General features: G+C 49.5%; 1 protein-coding gene across 7 annotated transcripts in view; it reads left to right on the forward strand.

Annotated features, from left to right (window-relative positions):
- The window catches only part of PPP4R3B (protein phosphatase 4 regulatory subunit 3B), a 287,048-nt gene extending 284,423 nt beyond the window's left edge, over window positions 1-2,625 (forward strand). For 5 of the 7 annotated variants that reach the window (XM_029593743.1, XM_029593748.1, XM_029593749.1 and 2 more), the window contains one exon: window positions 845-2,625. In XM_029593743.1, coding sequence (XP_029449603.1) covers window positions 845-940 — 96 coding nt within the window. In that variant the 3' untranslated portion in view covers window positions 941-2,625. The remainder of the gene's footprint in view (window positions 1-844) is intronic. The other 2 variants (XM_029593745.1, XM_029593747.1) reach the window with 1 other exon arrangement.
- The last annotated feature ends 16,481 nt before the right edge of the window (window positions 2,626-19,106 follow it).

Raw genomic sequence — 19,106 nt, forward strand, 5'->3', positions numbered from 1 at the left:
CATATTCCTGATTTCTGTACAAGTCTTCCCTAATTTTTATTTCTGAACATCTTTGAGCTGCTTTTTTCTTGAGATATATTCGTTTTTACTCACTCTTGGACTCATGACTTGAAATCACTAATACATGCATTTGTCATTTCATGGATTGATTACTTTAATTCTCTTTTCTTCAGTTTAGCTAATTCTCAATTAAAACTCCTTCAGTGTTGCAAGGGTTATGTATGGTCTCGAGTTACAATCTTCTGCAATATTTGCACTAGTTACCTATCAGTTATTGCATTAGATTCAAAATCTTTTTGCGCTGTTCACTCTGCATTCCTTCTGTATCTGTTTTGATTCCTTACTGTCCAATTCTTATTTTAAGCTCTTCCCAAAAGGGTTACCTTCATGTTCCACCTCCCTCGGTTTTCTGACTTGAGGCTACCAAAATATCTTCCTTTAGCTATCAATCCCTAGTTCTCTGGAACTCATTCCCTCCACACATCCATGTGGAAAGTGGTGCAAATGGTAAAAATGTTTTTTCAATCAAGACTGTAATTAATGTTGTTTGCATACCATGTAGCTTTACTTCTTATTACTTGCCAATCTGTGGTGGTGTAATTATGTCTTTTAGTTTTGGTCAGTGTAAGTGTGGTTGTATTCTATTTGTATATTTTATTTGATTATATATGTGATTTTATTGTAAACTGCTTAGATAAGATGTTTTACAGGCAGGCTATTAAATTTTAATAAATGAAAATGAAGTGCCATTTGTGAAATAAGTAATTTTGGATTCTGGGTGGTGAAATCATTTTTATTTGTTTGATTTTTTTTCTTTACATGATTTTTTTTTCTTTACATTCAGCAGGGGAGTCTAGTTGGCCTGGTGGATTATCCAGATGATGAAGAGGAAGATGAAGAAGATACCTCCCCAAGAAAAAGACCTCGTCTTGGATCATAAAAAAAATGAACATTTCTCGTGGGATCTTAATAAATGCTGCAACTGTTTTATGAGCTTAGAGTCTGAAATTGAAAGATTTCTCCCTTAATCCTGGTAATACAAGAAATAGGAAAAGAAACTGTTATATAGAAGGTTTTAGTTCTGAAAACATCAATCTTCTAATGAACTTGATCCTTTTGTAGCCATTAAGGGAGTCTGCTGTTCAGATTCTTTAAAATGGTGGAAATCGAAATGACTGCTTCACAGCAAGACCTGTTCCAGGTTTTGGGAGGGCTCTGGGAGGGAGTGAGTCAGAAAGCAATTGTTAATATTGCAGGGTTGTCCTGGTAGCTATCAGAACTAGAACAAAATGGATAAAGCTTTCAGTTGCAATCCCAGTCATCTTAATCTTGTAATGGTGCTGTCCAGAGTATTTTTAACAGTTGCCTCTTTTAAAAAGAAAAATTGAAGGAAACCTTATTCTACTAGTGGTAAAACTATAATTCAAAACAGATCTTTATTTGCAAATTCAACCAAAATTCTGTGTAACTGGGAAGGGGGAACATGATGCAAATAGTGCATGTTCAGTTTTAGAAAATTAATTTTCAGTGTGTATTTAAAAAAAACAAAAAACAACAAGCTGAAATCAAAACCGATCTATAAAGATATATTTTTGAACTGCACTTCCAGAGATACCAATGCCATGGATCAGTAGCATTCAAAATAATCTATTGCCAGAAACTACTTAAAAGACCAGTGCCTCAAACACCTGCACTGTAGTACAGTCAGCAGTGTTAGGTTTGTACTCAAAAGATACTGTATTAAGTCATTGTCTGTTTTGTTAGCAGGCATATTTTCATGTTATCACAGTTTAAAATGTGTATTTTAGATGGTTATAAGAAACTAATAACTGGAGGCTCAATAGTGATGAATGTAGTGTATTTTAACACCGAAAAGTCATTTCGACCAAGATGGAAGATGAAGTTTTTGGTAACAGGAGATCAGTCTGTGTTTGAGACAACAAACCAACCTTGAAACACATTTTCAGCAAGGGTGTGATATGAAAACTGTTTTTAAAGGTATAAAAAAAACATTCCATGGATGTAAATGAATTACAAAAAAAAAGAGAATGATTTAGTTGAGGCAGACAGTTCTGGAGGTTTTATTTTTAAGAAGCTACATATGAACTGTAAATATTTTAATGTTCACACATATATGATCTGAGATCATGCTGAAGTGAGAAGATTTCCAAAGCTATGATTGTTTTAACAAAGGAAAAAAAGCTCAATATTAAACCAGCTGCAATCTGTCACATATAGATTGCCCCTGTAATGTGTTGGGTCCATTTTCTCCTGAAAATAGTTCAAAAAAAATAAAACAGTTTTCCTGTTTTGGAGATTGTGTAGTTAATTTGAATTTTAGCTATTGTTTGGAAAAGATGGACTGTTTGTGTAGATATGAAGTATAGTTTTTCCATAAAGTTTATTTTGTATTAAATACCACTGTATTTGTTTTACACCATTTGTATACGTGGTGATATTAATGCTGAACTGTAAAATTCAGGAATTAAAATGTGACCCTGTAATTCCATAATTATTGCTTTTGTTTGGTTTGTTGGAAATGGTAAATTATTTTTTTTTAAATGTCTCCATTTTTATTAGAGTATGACTTTTAATAAGCAAATAAAAATTATTCATACATGCTTACCAATTTATACTTTTCTTACTAGGTAAAAAATAAGCTTTTGCAGATTCTTTATTTGTAATATAGCATTCTGACTCACAATTCACTTGGCAGACTGAATCAAAATATGTTGACATGTAATGTTTAGTAGCATCACATTGTTTATTCCAGGAGTAATTTTAAAAGTTAGCCCTTATGACTTATTGCTATACGCAATTAGGTAGTTGTCATGACTTTTTTTAAATTAAGAATTAAAACAGGAGAAAGGATAAGTACAAGAAACATGTATATGAGGGCACTATGAATTAGGCTACTTCAAATTTGTCATGAGATTAAATATTAGGGATATAGCTTCACACTAGCCATTCAAAAAGCAAACAAATGCATCATTCCCTGTACGTACCTGGATCAGTCCAGACAGTGGGTTATGTCCCCAATCCAGCAGATGGAGTCAGCACAAGCTTTGAGGGGGCGTATCCATATATACTACTACCCCCTCTGCAGGAGTTCAGTATCTTCTGACTCCAGCAGATGCGAGTAGGGGAATCAGGCTTCCCCTCCTTTTCCTTTTTCTTCACTTTCTTGCTTGATTATGGCTTGTTGTTGTCTTTTTCTGTGGATCAAGTTTGTATCAAGTTTGTATTAAGTTTAAAAAAAAAAAAAAAAGTAAGGCAGAGTTCTTTCAACTTCTGGGGAGTGGCTTATCTTCCTTGTCTCTTCTCTGCGGCCTTGCTGTTTATTTCTCGTTGCAGCCAGGGGTAAGTTTGTTTTTCCTTTGTATTTTTTTCCTTCACAGCTCAGCCCCCGGTGCCCGCGAAAGCCGGTGGAGCCGGCCTCTTCGCTCTTTACTCCCTCACCCGCGGCCATTTTACAGCTCCTCATGGGCTGCTGAGCCATTTAGGGAAAGATGTCTGGGGCGGGTCGTGTGGCCGGGAAGGCCCCCCCGCGGCACCCTCCTCTATTTTCGGACAGTGGGCAGTGCGGGCCGACCGGGCCCCCCCGCAGCGGCGCTTTTGGGCGCGTGGCCCTCCCCCCCCCCCCGTGGCTTTTTCTTTTCTCCTACAGCGATCCCGATCCCGATGCCGCGGCCGTCCCGCTGTGCGGTCTGCGGAGACCCGGGGTCCCGGATTTCCCGGGAGGGCATCTGTGCACGATACCTTCCCGGGGGGGAAGGTACCTCACAGTCCCTGACTGATTTCTCTTTTTTGCCCTGGCGGTGCGGGCCGGCCACTCCACCATTTTTGGCGGGAACGGCGGCCATTTTACATTCTGAGCGCCCTGAGGCGCAGGCCACGAGGGGGAACGGATCCCTGGAGGCCACGAGGGAGAACGGATCCCTGGAGGACTCTACCAGCGGGGGTGTTCCCCCGATTTTGGTGCAGGAACCAAGCACCCAGAGCCAGGGAGCAGGAACCACGCCGCCCCCGAAGCGCACCCGAGCAGGCCGGGGTTCTCTCCGGAGTTTATCCTGCTCATGCATACTGCTTATCTGCAGGGGCTGGAAGCACCTGTGGGACCCCCCCTCCTAAGATCCCTCGGATGTCGCCCTCGACGCCGGCCCCCCCCAACCCTCCGGGAGTGGGGGCCTCCCGCCTTCCTACCCGGGTCCGATCCACGCCCGCGGCAGTGGGGGCGGTGCCAGACCCAGCGGAACATGGACTTGACCTCCCGGACGGGGGACAAGGGGACGGCACGCAGGAGGGGGATGATATGCGTACCCTACGCCTCTTCCAGAGGGAAGAGCTGGACGACCTCATCCCGCAGATCATCCAAGAATTAGATTTGGACCCGCCACCAGACCCGCCTGCCCCAGTAGCTCCCGCTGTCGTCACTTCTTCAAGGAAGGGAGATCCTGTCCTGGCGGCACTCCGGCCGAGGGCTCGGGCTTTTCCCATTCATGACTCGTTTTTACAACTTCTCACCAGGGAATGGGACACCCTGGAGGCCTCCCTGAAGAGCAGCCGGGCTATGGAAAAGCTGTACCCGCTCCCCGAAGATTTCTGGACCTCATCAAGGTCCCAAAGGTGGACTCCGCAGTGTCGGCGGTCACGAAGAGGACGACTATCCCAGTGACGGGAGGTGCGGCGTTGCAGGACACACAGGATCTTAAGTTGGAAGTTTTCCTTAAGCGGGTTTTCGAGGTCTCACTCCTCACGTCTCAGAACCTGCCGTCCGATGAGGCTGCCCAGGCAGATCGGCTAGAAGCCGCAGTGGCGTATGGGGCGGACGCCTCGTACGACCTTTTTCGGGTCCTCGCAAGATCCATGGTTTCGGTAGTGGCGGCACGACGACTACTGTGGCTACGCAATTGGGCGGCTGATACGTCCTCTAAGTCGAGTCTGGGCTCTCTTCCCTTCAGGGGCAAGTTCCTCTTCGGGGAGGATTTGGACCAGATCATCAAGTCCCTGGGGGAGAACGCTGTTCATCGGCTGCCGGAGGATAGGTTTCTACCATCCAGAGCATTTTCTTCTTCTCGGACCAGAGTCAGAGCGCAACGGCGCTACAGGGGATACAGACAGGCGGGCTCCCGGTCATCCGCCCCCAGGTCTCAGCCCTGGTCGCGCTCCTTTCGCGGGCGTCGGCCAGAACGCACTACTCCCGGAACCGGGAACCCCTATACCAAGTCTTCACAATGATGCCAGTCTCGCCCACTCCCCTGTCCCCAGGATTGGGGACCGACTAACGTATTTCTACGCGGAGTGGGCACGGATCACCTCGGACCAGTGGGTCCTGGATACCATAAAACACGGCTACGCATTGGAATTTGTCCGCCCCCCGCAGGGAAGGTTCATCTTTTCCCCCTGTGGCTCGGACCTCAAGAGAGGAGCGGTGCAGCTGACTCTGGACAGACTCCGGGAGATAGGCGCTATTGCGCCCGTGCCCTTCGGAGAGGTGGGCTCGGGCCACTATTCCATCTATTTCGTCGTACCAAAGAAGGACGGTTCCTTCCGGCCTATCCTAGACCTCAAGGAAGTCAACAAATCCCTTCGAGTCGTTCGGTTCTGCATGGAAACACTCCGGTCAGTGATTGCGGCGGTGCATCGGGGGGAGTTCCTCTCCTCCCTGGACTTAACGGAGGCCTACCTGCACATTCCCATCTGCCCGGACCACCACCGTTTCCTTCGTTTCAAAATTCTGGACCAGCATTTTCAGTTCACGGCTCTCCCGTTCGGATTGGCGACGGCGCCGCTCACCTTCACCAAGATCATGGTAGTCGTGGCGGCAGCTCTCCGGAAGGAGGGCATCCTGGTTCATCCTTATCTGGACGATTGGCTCCTCCGGGCGAAGTCATTCGATCATGGACGCTCAGCGGTGACTCGAGTAGTACGGTTTCTACATTCCCTGGGATGGGTAGTGAACTTCTCCAAGAGCTCCCTCATGCCCTCGCAACGCTTGGGTTTTTTTGGGGGCGACCTTCGACACCCTACTGGGCAAAGTTTTTCTGCGCCAGGACAAAGCTCAATCCCTGCGGGATCACACACGACGGTTCTCTGCGTTACCAGAGCCCACCTCCTGGGACTACCTGCAACTCCTGGGAGTGATAGGGTCCAACATCGACCTTGTACCTTGGGCTTTCGCGCACATCAGGACCTTACAGTGGGTGCTCCTCTCCCGTTGGAAACCAGTATCGCAGGACTACCAAATGATTCTCCCGCTCCCGCAGAATGCCTGGGACAGTCTGGGCTGGTGGTTGGATCCGCCGAACCTGGCCCGTGGCGTGTCTCTCGATCTGCCAAATTGGGTGGTGGTGACCACCGGTGCCAGTCTAGCAGGCTGGGGTACAGTCTGCGATCGAAGCGCCACTCAGGGGACGTGGTCCACGGTGGAGGCGAAGTGGTCAATCAACCGTCTGGAAACCAGAGCGGTCCGGCTAGCTCTGCGACATTTCCTCCCGCTTCTTCGGAACCGGGAAGTCGGAATCCTATCGGACAACGCTACCACCGTAGCCTACATCAACCGACAAGGAGGCACGCGCAGCCCGCAGGTCGCGCTCGAGGCGGCGCTGCTGATGCAATGGGCGGAGCGTCATCTCGTCCGGCTAGCGGCCTCGCACATCGCCGGTGTGGACAACGTCCAGGCGGACTTCCTCAGTCGTCAACTGCTGGACCCCGGAGAGTGGTCTCTCTCCGACAAAGCGATGCAACTTCTCGTCCATCGGTGGGGGGCCCCCCACTTGGATCTGATGGCGTCCGCTCTCAACGCCAAGGCTCCACGCTTCTTCAGTCGCCAGAGAGAGCGCGGCGCGGAGGGAGTGGATGCCCTGGTCCTCCCGTGGCCGCCACATCTTCTGCTCTACGCTTTTCCACCATGGCCCCTGGTGGGCAGGATGCTCCGCAGAATAGAAAGCCATCAGGGGACCGTGGTTTTCGTCGCCCCAGAATGGCCCAGGCGACCCTGGTTTGCGGACCTGCTACAGCTGGTGATCGACGGGCCAATCAGGCTGGGGCACCTCCCCCAGCTCCTACATCAGGGCCCGGTATTTTTCGAGCAGGCAGAACTCTTCTGTCTTGCGGCCTGGCTTTTGTGAGGCGCCGCCTCCGGCGTCGGGGCTACCCGGAGGCGGTAGTATCCATGCTATTGCGGGCACGAAAGACATCGACGTCGGCGGCCTATGTTCGAGTCTGGAAGGTGTTCGAGCTGTGGTGTACCAGCCAGGCCACGAGACCCGCTAAGGCTTCTGTACCTCAGATCCTTCAGTTTCTACAGGCGGGGGTGGAAAAAGGGCTCGCCTATAATTCACTACGGGTTCAGGTGGCCGCCCTTGGTTCGCTGTTGAGCGATGGGGGCTCTCTTCTACAGTATCCTGACATTGCTCGTTTTCTCAAGGGTGTCAAGCATATGCGTCCTCTGTTACGGGACCCTTGTCCCTCCTGGAGTCCTTAACCTTGTGCTTCGCTCCCTGTCAGGACCACCGTTCGAGCCGCTGCGCAGTGCAACGATAAAGGATCTCACTCCCAAGACTGTATTTCTTGTGGCCATCTGTTCCGCTCGACGCATCTCGGAGCTGCAGGCTCTGTCGTGTAGAGAGCCCTATCTCCGTTTCTCCGACTCTGGAGTTTCGCTTCGCACCGTTCCCTCCTTCCTTCCGAAGGTGGTTTCTGCATTCCATGTGAACCAGACGGTGGAGTTGCCGTCCTTCTCTTCCTCAGAGCCGAAGTCTCTCCGTCTCTTGAATGTCAAGCGCACTCTGCGCCTCTATCTGGAGGCTACAAATGAGTTCCGGACCTCTGACCATCTCTTCGTACTCTGGGCCGGTCCTAAGAAGGGGTCTCAGACCTCGAAGACTACCATTGCCAGATGGCTGAAGGCCGGCATTGCTGCTTCCTACATTGGGGTGGGTCGGACTCCCCCACCCGGAATCGTAGCGCATTCTACACGTTCTCAGGCGGCTTCCTGGGCGGAGGTTCGCTTGGTATCCTCGCAGGAAATTTGTAGGGCAGCCACCTGGAAATCGTTACACACGTTCTCGAGGCACTATAGTCTGCACCTCGCCTCTTCGGTCTCTGGACACTTTGGCGAGCAGGTTCTCCGAGCAGACCTCGCAGGACCCCACCCGATTTAGGGAAGCTTGGGTACATCCCACTGTCTGGACTGATCCAGGTACGTACAGGGAAAAGAAAATTATTACTTACCTGCTAATTTTCGTTCCTGTAGTACCATGGATCAGTCCAGACGCCCACCGCGTTTGGGTTCTTGATCCTGCTCAGCTCTGCGCTACTTCTTGCTCGCAGTTTTCTGTGTCTTCACAGTCGTTTCTTTTCGCTGTTTTTCACAGCTCCCTACAAGTTGGTAGGATGTTTGCAGTTACTTGTTGCGGTTACAATTGTTTTCATTATCTGTTTCCACAAACTTGATCCTTTGGGGGTTTCTACTCTGGCTTTGATATACTCGATACTGAACTCCTGCAGAGGGGGTAGTAGTATATATGGATACGCCCCCTCAAAGCTTGTGCTGACTCCATCTGCTGGATTGGGGACATAACCCACTGTCTGGACTGATCCATGGTACTACAGGAACGAAAATTAGCAGGTAAGTAATAATTTTCTTTTTTTTTATGTATGAATATTACTTTGCTAATTTTGAACATCTAGCTTTCCTATATTAATCTGTTTTATAATTTTCTGGTACTGTTATAATTTTCTGGTACAGTGTACTGGTGGGAAATTTGTGATATAATATTGGGTTATATTTTTTCTTGAAGATTTCTCCTCCACCAATTGGACGTGCGTTTTTGACGCTCTATTATTACCCCTTATACAGTAAGGGGTAGTAATAGCACGTGGAAAACGTGCGTCCAACCCCCCCCCCCGAAACTAATAGCGCGCTCAACATGCAAATGCATGTTGATGAGCCTATTAGTCCCGCTCAATACAGAAAGTAAAGGGGCAGATTTTCAAAGGCGCGCGTAATCCGAGAAAATCTGCCCCTGCGCGCGCAAGCCCTGGGACGCGTGTATGTCCCGGGGCTTGCAAAAAGGGGTGGTTTGGGGGCGGGGTTGAGTGCTCCGGCACAGTGTCCTGTACCAGTGCATGGCGCGCTGGCAGCCTGCCTTGGGCAGGCGTAAACTTTGCAGCAAAGGTAGGGGGGGGGGGAGATTTACTTAGGGATGGGGGTGGGTTAGATAGGGAAAGGGAGGGGAAGGTTGGGGGTCCCCCCCCCGGAATAAAAGTTCCCTCCAAGGCCGTTCCAATTTCGGAGCGGCCTTGGAGGGAACAGGGAAAGCCATCGGGGCTCCCCTCGGGTTCGGCGCTTGCAAGGTGCACATGTGTGGACCCCCTTGCGCGCGCCGAACCTGGATTTTATAACATGTGCGAGATTTGTTCTCGCCGGGTTGCGCGAACAAATCTACTCCTGTGCATAGATTTTAAGATCTGGCCCAAAATGTGCAGCCAAGCCGCACATTTTACTCTCAGAAATTAACTCCTGCTGAAAATAAAGAATTGAAAAAAAAAAAGAAATTAACTCCTGCTAAAGCTAATTTCAGATGGCACCGGGAAAGTGTACAGAAAAGCAGAAAAAACTGCTTTTCTGTACACCCTCCGACTTAATATCTTAGCGATATTAAGTTGGAGGCCCCAAAATTAAAAAAATTAAAAAAAAAAATCTGCCCGTGGGTTGGAAAATGGACGCTCACTTTTGCCGACGTCCATGTTCCAAACCTATTGGCTGTCAGCGGGTTCGACAACCGACGCCGGTAAAATTAAGTGTCGGCTGTCAAACCCGCTGACAGCCGCCGCGTCTGCCAGTAAGGCGCTAGGGACGTGCTAGTGTCCCTAGTACCTCCTTATTAGTGCGGGCCCTCATTTGCATACTGAATCGCATGCCCAGGAGAGTGGCCTTGGGCGCACGTTGGGAGAGCGGGCGCTCGCCTCGGAGCGCCAGCTCTCTCAGGCAGATTTCTGAATCGGCCTCATAGTATGCAAATTGATCAAAAAATCAGGGTGCTACATGCAAAAATGCTTTTCCTACATGTTGACACTTAATATTTTGATATGGTTGCTGCCACCTGTAAAGCACGAACACTGGCAGTAACCAGGCATCTATGCACCCAGCCAAAGCTTGAAAAGGTGAGAGCCTACATGGCCAGCCTCAGCTTTGGTCGAAGGGTGTAGTGCAGTGTGTGGTAGCACATCTTACATGGGAGGGGTTAGCCTTATTCCTTGGCAGCCAGTTCTAGTCCGTCATGCTGGTGGGACTGAGCGCACAGATTGCACACATGGCATTGTGATGTCGACCAGCAGGCCGACTAATGTTGAGCTCTGATTAGGTCACTCAGTGAAAAGGCACAGGAAGGGGGAAGAAGGAAATAAAAGGTCATTTCCTTCTTCTATCCGATTTCTGCTCTTTGATGCCCAGCCACTGCAGGCATTCTGTTAGGTGAGTGTTCCTTGCAATTTCATTGCCATATTAGTTATAAAAATATTGATTGATAGTAGATCAGGATTGGCTTCACAAAGAAAAAGAAAACCTAAACAAAGCTTGGGCCTCAGGAGACAAGGCAACCATGCCCCATAGATGCCCCAAGCTCAGAGTGATGTGTCAATTGTGGATGCTCTGTGATGGTATCCCATGTGAGAGGCAGGGCATGTGGACTCTCTCACGAGTCAGCATTGACGACCTTAGACCCCTTAGTGAGAGGGTCACACAGGGCAGAGGGCTCCCAGCGAGGAGATAAGGATGGATCTTGGGCAGACAAATTCAGAGATGAGCAGGCAGCTGCCAATGGTGGTAATCCTGAGACTGGGGATGCAGAACAGACATTTGCCCAGGTGGCCAGACTGGATGGGGAAAATAAGTCCTACTCTCCTCAGGTCATGGTGCCCAGTGGAGGCCTGACAGGTGCTGAAGGGAACTACACAGATGATGCTTCATAGCATGGAGCAATAGCAATTTCTCAGCATTCAGACAGGTTAATCCATGACCAGTAGGTTATGTACCCTCTACTAGCAGATGGGAGATGGAGCAAAGCTAACATCACGATATATATACTTCTGCTCTGACATCAGCCAACCAGTATTCTCCATCTCCAGCAGATGGTAGATGTACATCTCTTTTCTGGGGATTACTTGTGTTTAAAAAAAAAAAAAGAGAGAAACAGAAGGATTAATCACGCATTGCTTCTCTTGAGGTGCTTACCGTCCCTCCTTCAGTTGAGTTCTCCTGAGGTGATATTTGATGATCCCTCCCTCAGTCGAGTGCCTCGGTCCGGTAGCTGGTTTCTGTCATGCTAGCTAGCAGGAGAGAATCAGCTGAGAAGCTAGCAGGTACAGGAAGCCAAGTGCATTGGTGAAGGCATTAGCTCCCCCCCCCCACCAACTGTCAGATACAGACTTTGTACTTGGCTGGGATGGGCTGAGCTCAAGTAAAAAGGTAAAAAAAAAAAAGAGTAAGGGGAGAGAGAGATTTAAGGATTCCCTCTTGTTTCTGGTATCAGCCTCGGCACGTTGATTTGACGTGCATTCCCGTCTCCGTGGGGAACTTGGGGAGTCAAGGCAGTGTTTGGCAGGTTGAGTGGCCTTTTGGCCTATGCCCTGCTCTCTCGTTTAACTGGGACACCACGTGGTAGGCCGTGTCGGCGTTCATGCACATTTTCTGTGCAAGTTATGCACGAAAGCAGTGGCTGTCATCGGTTCGTGCCTGTGCGTCCAGGCTGAGCATCCATCTGGACGGTTTAGTTGGACATCCAAGTTTTGGGCATGCGTATGATGAATGTTCAACAGAGTATATATGTGTGTGTATGTGTATATGAGTATATATAGGTGTCCTATATCTGGGCATCCAAATTTTTGGTGTATGTTTTTTGGGCATCCTGTCTGGACCCAGTGATGGATGCACTGTTGGATACACCATTGTTCAACGCTTGTGATGTTGAGCGTGCTGCTTCTGGACGTCCTTTATCCATGGCGCCGGTAACAAAGTAGCCAAAGCGCCTTGCGATTTTGTAAGCTTTGCCATATTCGGGCATCACAGCAGGGGGAGTCCCTTCTAATCTTTGTCAGTGCTGCTTGGAGGCTCAGGGCGAATTGTCTCCAACTGATTTTGCTGAGCCCAGCCCTTCCCAGCAGGTTGCAGGAAGGGAACTGGAGGGGACCTGTCAGAAGTTTCGCCTGATTTTGAGACTTCCCTAACTGGCTCGTCAGCAGAGGAAAGCAACTAAGTGGGTGCCAGACCAATGATCCCTGGTTTTGGTATGGACCCTTCTGCCTTCTCTTGGGTGGATTTTTTTTAGGGGCTGGAGTCCTTTTTACAGGCAGGTTCGGCAGAGCCATCCAAACCTGAAATTTAGGAATGCAAGCTGCGGAATCCTGCAAGGATGGTACCTCAGGTAAACATCGGGTCACACTAATGGGGACCCAGATGGCAAGGATGAGGAAGTCAATCCTTACTCCCTTAAGGATAGGGAAATTCCTCCGGCATTGGAACCTTATAGAACAATATTGCACTTCTTTCATAGAGATGAGTTGCTGGCGCTAATCTCTGACACTGAAGATGCTGGGAGTACCGGGTACTGATTCCATGTCTCAGCAAAGAAATGGTTACTTTGCATAAAGCATCATGTTTCTTTCCTGTGAAGGATGTTATTCAAGAGTTGATTGATCTTGAAGGAGCTAATTTTAAAGGGGGACAAACCTTGGAAGGTCTGTACCCCCTGGATTTGGTGGTGAGAGAGCAGGGTAGCATTCTCTGAAATGCTCCCTGTTCCACGCGCAGGTCACCAGAGGCAGGCAGAGCTCCAGAGTCTCAATGCGTGGATGAGACGATGGTGCAAGGAAGAGGGATTCAGTTTTGTTAGGAACTGGGGAACCTTTTGGGGAAGAGGGAGTCTCTTCCGAAGGGATGGGCTCCACCTTAACCAGGGTGGAACCAGACTGCTGGCGCTAATCTTTAAAAAGGAGAGAGAGCAGCTTTTAAACTAGAATAAAGGGGAAAGCGAACAGTCGCTCAGCAGCGCATGGTTCGGAGAGAGGTATCTCCAAAGGATACTAATGATGCATTAGAATTAGGGCATCACGACAGTGAGGTTCCAATAATTAGAAAAATAGTCCAAGTGCCTGTAACTAAAAACTCACCAGAGCTAAAAAATTCTAACTTATCCCTATCAATTAAAAAGCAGAATGAAAATACAAACAAAAAACAAACTTTGAAATGTTTGTATGCTAATGCCAGAAGTCTAAGAAGTAAGATGGGAGAATTAGAATGTATAGCAGTGAATGATGACATAGACTTAATTGGCATCTCAGAGACATGGTGGAAAGAGGATAACCAATGGGACAGTGCTATACCGGGGTACAAATTATATCGCAATGACAGAGAGGAGCACCCGGGAAGAGGTGTGGCGCTTTATGTCCGGGATGGCATAGAGTCCAACAGGATAAACATCCTGCATGAGACTAAATACAAAATTGAATCTTTATGGGTAGAAATCCCTTGTGTGTCGGGGAAGACTATAGTGATAGGGGTATACTACCGTCCACGTGGTCAAGATGCTGAGACGGACAGTGAAATGCTAAGGGAACTTAGGGAAGCTAACTAACAGCCCGATACTGTAAAACCGCGGGAGAGCGGACGAATGCCCGCTCTCCCGGCGCACGCACCGGCCCTTGGCCGGTGCGAGCGATCCAGTATGCAAATTAGGCGACGCGGTGCAAACGAGGGAAAGGAGGCGCTAGGGACACTAGCGCGTCCCTAGCGCCTCCTTTTGGCCTGGAGCGGCGGCTGTCAGCGGGTTTGACAGCCGACGCTCAATTTTGCCGGCGTCGGTTCTCGAGCCCGCTGACAGCCACGGGCTCGAAACCGGACGCCGGCAAAATTGAGCGTCCGGTTTTTGGCCCAACAGCCGCGGGCCGAATTCAATTTTTTTTTTTTTTTTTACTTTTTTTTACTTTTGGGGACCTCCGACTTAATATCGCTATGATATTAAGTCGGAGGGTGCACAGAAAAGCAGTTTTTACTGCTTTTCTGTGCACTTTCCTGGCGCGGGAAGAAATTAGCGCCGACCTTTGGGTCGGCGCTAATTTCTTAGAGTAAAATGTGCAGCTTGGCTGCACATTTTACTTACTGGATCCCGCGCGCATACCTAATAGGGCCCTCAACATGCATTTGCATGTTGAGGGCGCTATTAGGTGCCGCGGGTGGGCCGCGTGTTTTCCTCCCCTTACTGAATAAGGGGTAAGGGAAAACACGCGTCCAGAGCAGGCTGACAGTGCGCTCCGACAGAGCACACTTTACTGTATCGACCTGTAAATTGGTAGTGCGGTAATAATGGGAGACTTCAATTACCCCAATATTGACTGGGTAAATGTATCATCGGGACATGCTAGAGAGAATAACGTTCCTGGATGGAATAAATGATAGCTTTATGGAGCAATTGGTTCAGGAACCAACGAGAGAGGGAGCAATTTTAGATCTAATTCTCAGTGGAGCACAGGACTTGGTGAAAGAGGTAACGGTGGTGGGGCCGCTTGTCAATAGTGATCATAATATGATCAAATTTGATTTAATGACTGGAAGAGGAACAGTGTGCAAATCCAAGGCTCTCGTGCTAAACTTTCAAAAGGGAAACTTTGATAAAATGAGAAAAATTGTTAGAAAAAAAAAACTGAAAGGAGCAGCTACAAAAGTAAAAAATGTCCAAGAGGCCTGGTCATTGTTCAAAAATACCATTCTAGAAGCACAGTCTAGATGTATTCCACACATTAAGAAAGGTGGAAAGAAGGCAAAACGATTACCGGCATGGTTAAATGGGGAGGTGAAAGAAGCTATTTTAGCCAAAAGATCTCCATTCAAAAATTGGAAGAAGTATCCAACAGAAGAAAATAGGATAAAGCATAAACGTTGGCAAGTTAAATGTAAGACGTTGATAAGACAGGCTAAGAGAGAATTTATTACAGATAGCTAGTGACAGTAGTTTCCTAACTAGTAAGGAGCTAGACTTTTTAAATGTAGATAATCCAATCATGACTACTATTTATATTCCACTGAAGATTCATAAATCAATAAGTGATCCATCCGGAAGGTCTATAATTTCTGCCATTGGTTCTCTGCTTGAACCCCTCTCCATCTTTATTGACAACTTTTTAAAACTTCATATTTTAGAGATCTCATCTTATATTAGAGACTCGTCGCATTTTATCGCTGTCTTAGATAAAATTAAGAACCTTAATGAGATATTCATGGTAACATTAGTTTCCTAGCGTGTAGCAGATGGATTCAGGACCAATGGGTGCTCCTGATAGCACTTGGAGACGGAGTCAGATATCAGTCTGACGTCAGCACCAGTACATATACCCGTGCAGGAAGCTCTGCTTTTCAATATTTTCCGTCTCCATAGCAGTTCGGGACTCTGTACACGCTTGCTCAGCGTTAGAGTATTCAAACCAAAGAAGAGAGAAAATTCCAAACAAGAAGAAATCTTATCTCTCCAGACGAGCCCCGCTCTCCTGCAGTGATACCTAAGGGGCCCTCCCCCAGTTGAGATTTCCTGAGGTGATTTCCGAGATCCCTCAGAGGTAGGCCTCTGTCCGGTAGCTGGTTCCCGGCGTGGACTTAGCCCCTGGCAACGGGAGCGGCTGAGAGGCAGCGGATGCAATACCGAGCGCGGCGGTGAAGGTACTTCCCTCACCCCCCGCAGCCGGAGACCGCCCGGAACAAAACTGGGAAACGCTGAGACAAGGTAAGGTAGAAATCTTTTTTCTACGTCTCCGGTCTCTTGAGGCTCGGATAGCCGCACAGATCGCCAGCCGGCGTCTGTACCATCGGGTTGATCAGCCCAGGCCGGGCTAGACCCCGATCGGATACGAGGGTCCTCCAACGTGGAGACCCTCTGAGGTGGTCACCATCTTGCTCGCGTGGTCGCCGATGCCATTTCGCCACACTCTCCGCCTAACTGAACCGTGCGCATAGGAATGAGCCGGGCACACAAATTACTTGTGCGCACAGCGGCTTGTGCATTGGCGCCGTGCGCACAGCTATGCGCACAAGTTAAGACCGTGTGCACAGCGGCACACGCATCTCAGTGAGCGTGCATCCCGGCCTACATGCACGTCTTGGGCACACCCGGAGCGCATAGCTAAGCCTCCTGGTGAGCACATTAAACGCACAGACCGGGGTTTCAACAACCTACGCACACAAAACCATGGCACCACTGGCCAAGAAAACCAAGGCACAAGCCCTCTGCCCAGCCTGCCACATAAGAGCTGCACGGAGGCCACGGCTCTGTGTCTACAGTGTGAGAAGGCCCTGGGGGGGAACCTGGACAAGGCCCTCCCCAGCCAGAACAGGAATCCGGATCCACCGATAGTACCCCCGGACCTCTCTATCCCCAGCACGACCCTTCCCCAAATGGGGTCCCTGGGGAATGCAGTGGCCTTTAATCTAGAGACCCAGGATCCTTCTTCTGGGTAGAATTCTTTAAGGGTCTGCACACCTTTGTCCACATGCAACCGCTACATACGGCACAGACACATCCATCACCAGAGGACCCTTGCCTCCCAGGGCCCTCCAGGCCTTCCAGTGACGTGCTCCCCCCTCTCCCCGGCCAAAAGCCTCACCATAGGGGACACGGACACCTCGGACGAGGATCAAGACCCTCTGGAGGAAGGGGAAATACCTCCAGGAACGGAACCTTACCGAACCATGAGGAGTTTCTTCTCCAAAGACGAGATACTAGATCTCATGGCTCTCAGCTTGAAGGAGCTCGCCATTCCAGGCACAAGTGCCACAGAGGAACCAAAGACTAACCCTTTCCTAGAAGGGCTCTGTCAGGCCTCACGCCATTTCCCCTTGCTGCAAGCCGTACAACAGCTGATCTTGGAATGGGATGCCTCGGAGGCCAGTTTCAAAGGGAGGTGGGCCCTGAAAGCTCTATATCCACTGGAACCCTCAGCCAAAGAGCTACTAGTGTTCCCCAAAGTGGACGCCATGGTGTGCATGGTCACAAAGCGCACTACCATTACAGTCGAGGGAGGAGCGGCACTCAAGGATGCCCAGGACAGGCATCTAGAATCCATCCTTAAACAGTCATTCGACGTATTAGCTATGTCCCTACAGATTGCTGCCTGCTGTGCTAACATGCACCTGCTTATCCATGACCAGGAACGCTGCCACACCTGGCGAAGCACTAGAACCAGCGGTATCCTTCCTCATGGATGCGACCTCTGACCTGGTACACACCTCAGCAGGGGTGTCTCATCCATAGTGGCAGCCAGAAGGCAACTCTGGCTCCGAAGTTGGTGAGCCGACGTGACTTCTAAGACTAAACTCACGAGAATGCCCTTTAAAGGAGTCATCCTTGTTCGGAAGCGAACTGGAGAAGTTAGCCGAGAAATGGGGCGAATCCCCAGTACCTCGGCTACCAGAGGACAAGAACAAAAGAAGCCAATGCCCCTCTCCCCTTTACCTAGGGGCAGAGGATCACAGCGCTTCAGACCCTACAAGAGTACATACCAATCCCCTCGCCCCACAGGCAGGGACCAGTCCTTTCAGAACAAACAACAAGCAGGGAGCCGGCTCTGTCACAGGCCCCAGCTGCACCCCACAATGAGAATCAGCTGACCCATCCACAGGAAGAAGCCATAGGGGGAAGGCTTGCCCTATTCTACCAAAGATGGGTCGAAATCACAGCAGACAGTGGGTCCTAACCATCATTCGAGAGGGATACTATCTGGACTTCCACAACATCCCTCCGGACAAGTTCGTGAAATCTCCTTGCCACGCACCCTCCAAGAGGACGGCAATGGAAACCAAATTGCCAAATTGCCCTAAAGGCCATAACACTGGTGCCCACGCAACAACAAAATACTGGGCACTATTCCATCTATTTTATCGTCCCAAGAAAGAGGGAACGTTCCGGCTCATCCTGGACCTCAAGTCGGTCAACCGCTGCCTGAGGGTACCACACTTCCGCATGGAAACCCTGCACTCGGTCATAAGGGTGATACAGCCGGGAGAATTCCTTACATGCCTGGACCTGTCAGAAGCCTACCTGCACATTCCAGTCCATCACGAGCATCAGCGCTTCCTGCGCTTCATGATCCTGGACCACCACTACAGTTCCTGGCGCTACCCTTCGGGCTAGCCACAGCCCCCGCATGTTCACCAAAATCATGGTGGTAGTGGCAGCAACACTGTGGAAAGAAGGAATCCTCGTACATCCATATCTGGACGATTGGCTGATCAGGGCAAAATCTCCAGATGAAAGTCACCAGGTGACCACCAGAGTCAAGACTCTACGGGAGAGCCTCGGGTGGGTCGCCAACACAAACAGCTGTCTGCAGTCCTCCCAATCTCTAGAATACCTGGGAGTCTGGTTCGACACCAAACAAGACAAGGTTGTTCTTCCTCCTACAAGGAGAAGAAAACTGAATCAATTGCGAAACCTGCTAGGAGGTCCCCGCCCCAAAGTATGGGACTACCTCCAAGTCCTTGGCCTCATGACATCAAACCTGGAAGTGGTCCCGTGGGCAAGAGCCCACATGCGACCGCTATAGAGCTCTCCCTACTGTCATGATGGAACCCGATGTCCCAGGACTACTCCGCCTTCAGCTCCCGGAGGAAGTGCAGAACCAGCTCCATTGGTGGCTACAAGAAGACCATTTAAGCAAGGGAGTAAGGCTATCTCCACCAACCTGGGTCTTGCTCACCACAGGTGCAAGCCTACGAGGATCGGGAGCCCACTGCCAGGAACTGACGGCCCAGGAGCTATGGGGCAAGGAAGAGTCGGGATGGAACATCAACAGACTGGAAGCCCGGGTGGTCAGACTAGCCTGCAAACTGTTCAGTCACAGACTCCAGGGCAAATCTGTCAGTCATGTCCGACAACGCCATGACAGTTGCCTAGATCAACCTCCAGGGAGGAACCAGAAGCCAACAGGTGTCCCTGGAAATAGATCCGCTAATGGCCTGGGCGGAAGCAAACCTACAAGGGCTCTCAGCTGCCCACATCGCAGGAAAAGACGTTGTCACTGCGGACTACCTCAGCAGAGAAAGCCATGGTACACAGAAA

This window comes from Rhinatrema bivittatum, chromosome 3 (genome assembly GCF_901001135.1).
Source record: "Rhinatrema bivittatum chromosome 3, aRhiBiv1.1, whole genome shotgun sequence".
NCBI classification, from domain to species: Eukaryota; Metazoa; Chordata; class Amphibia; order Gymnophiona; family Rhinatrematidae; genus Rhinatrema; species Rhinatrema bivittatum.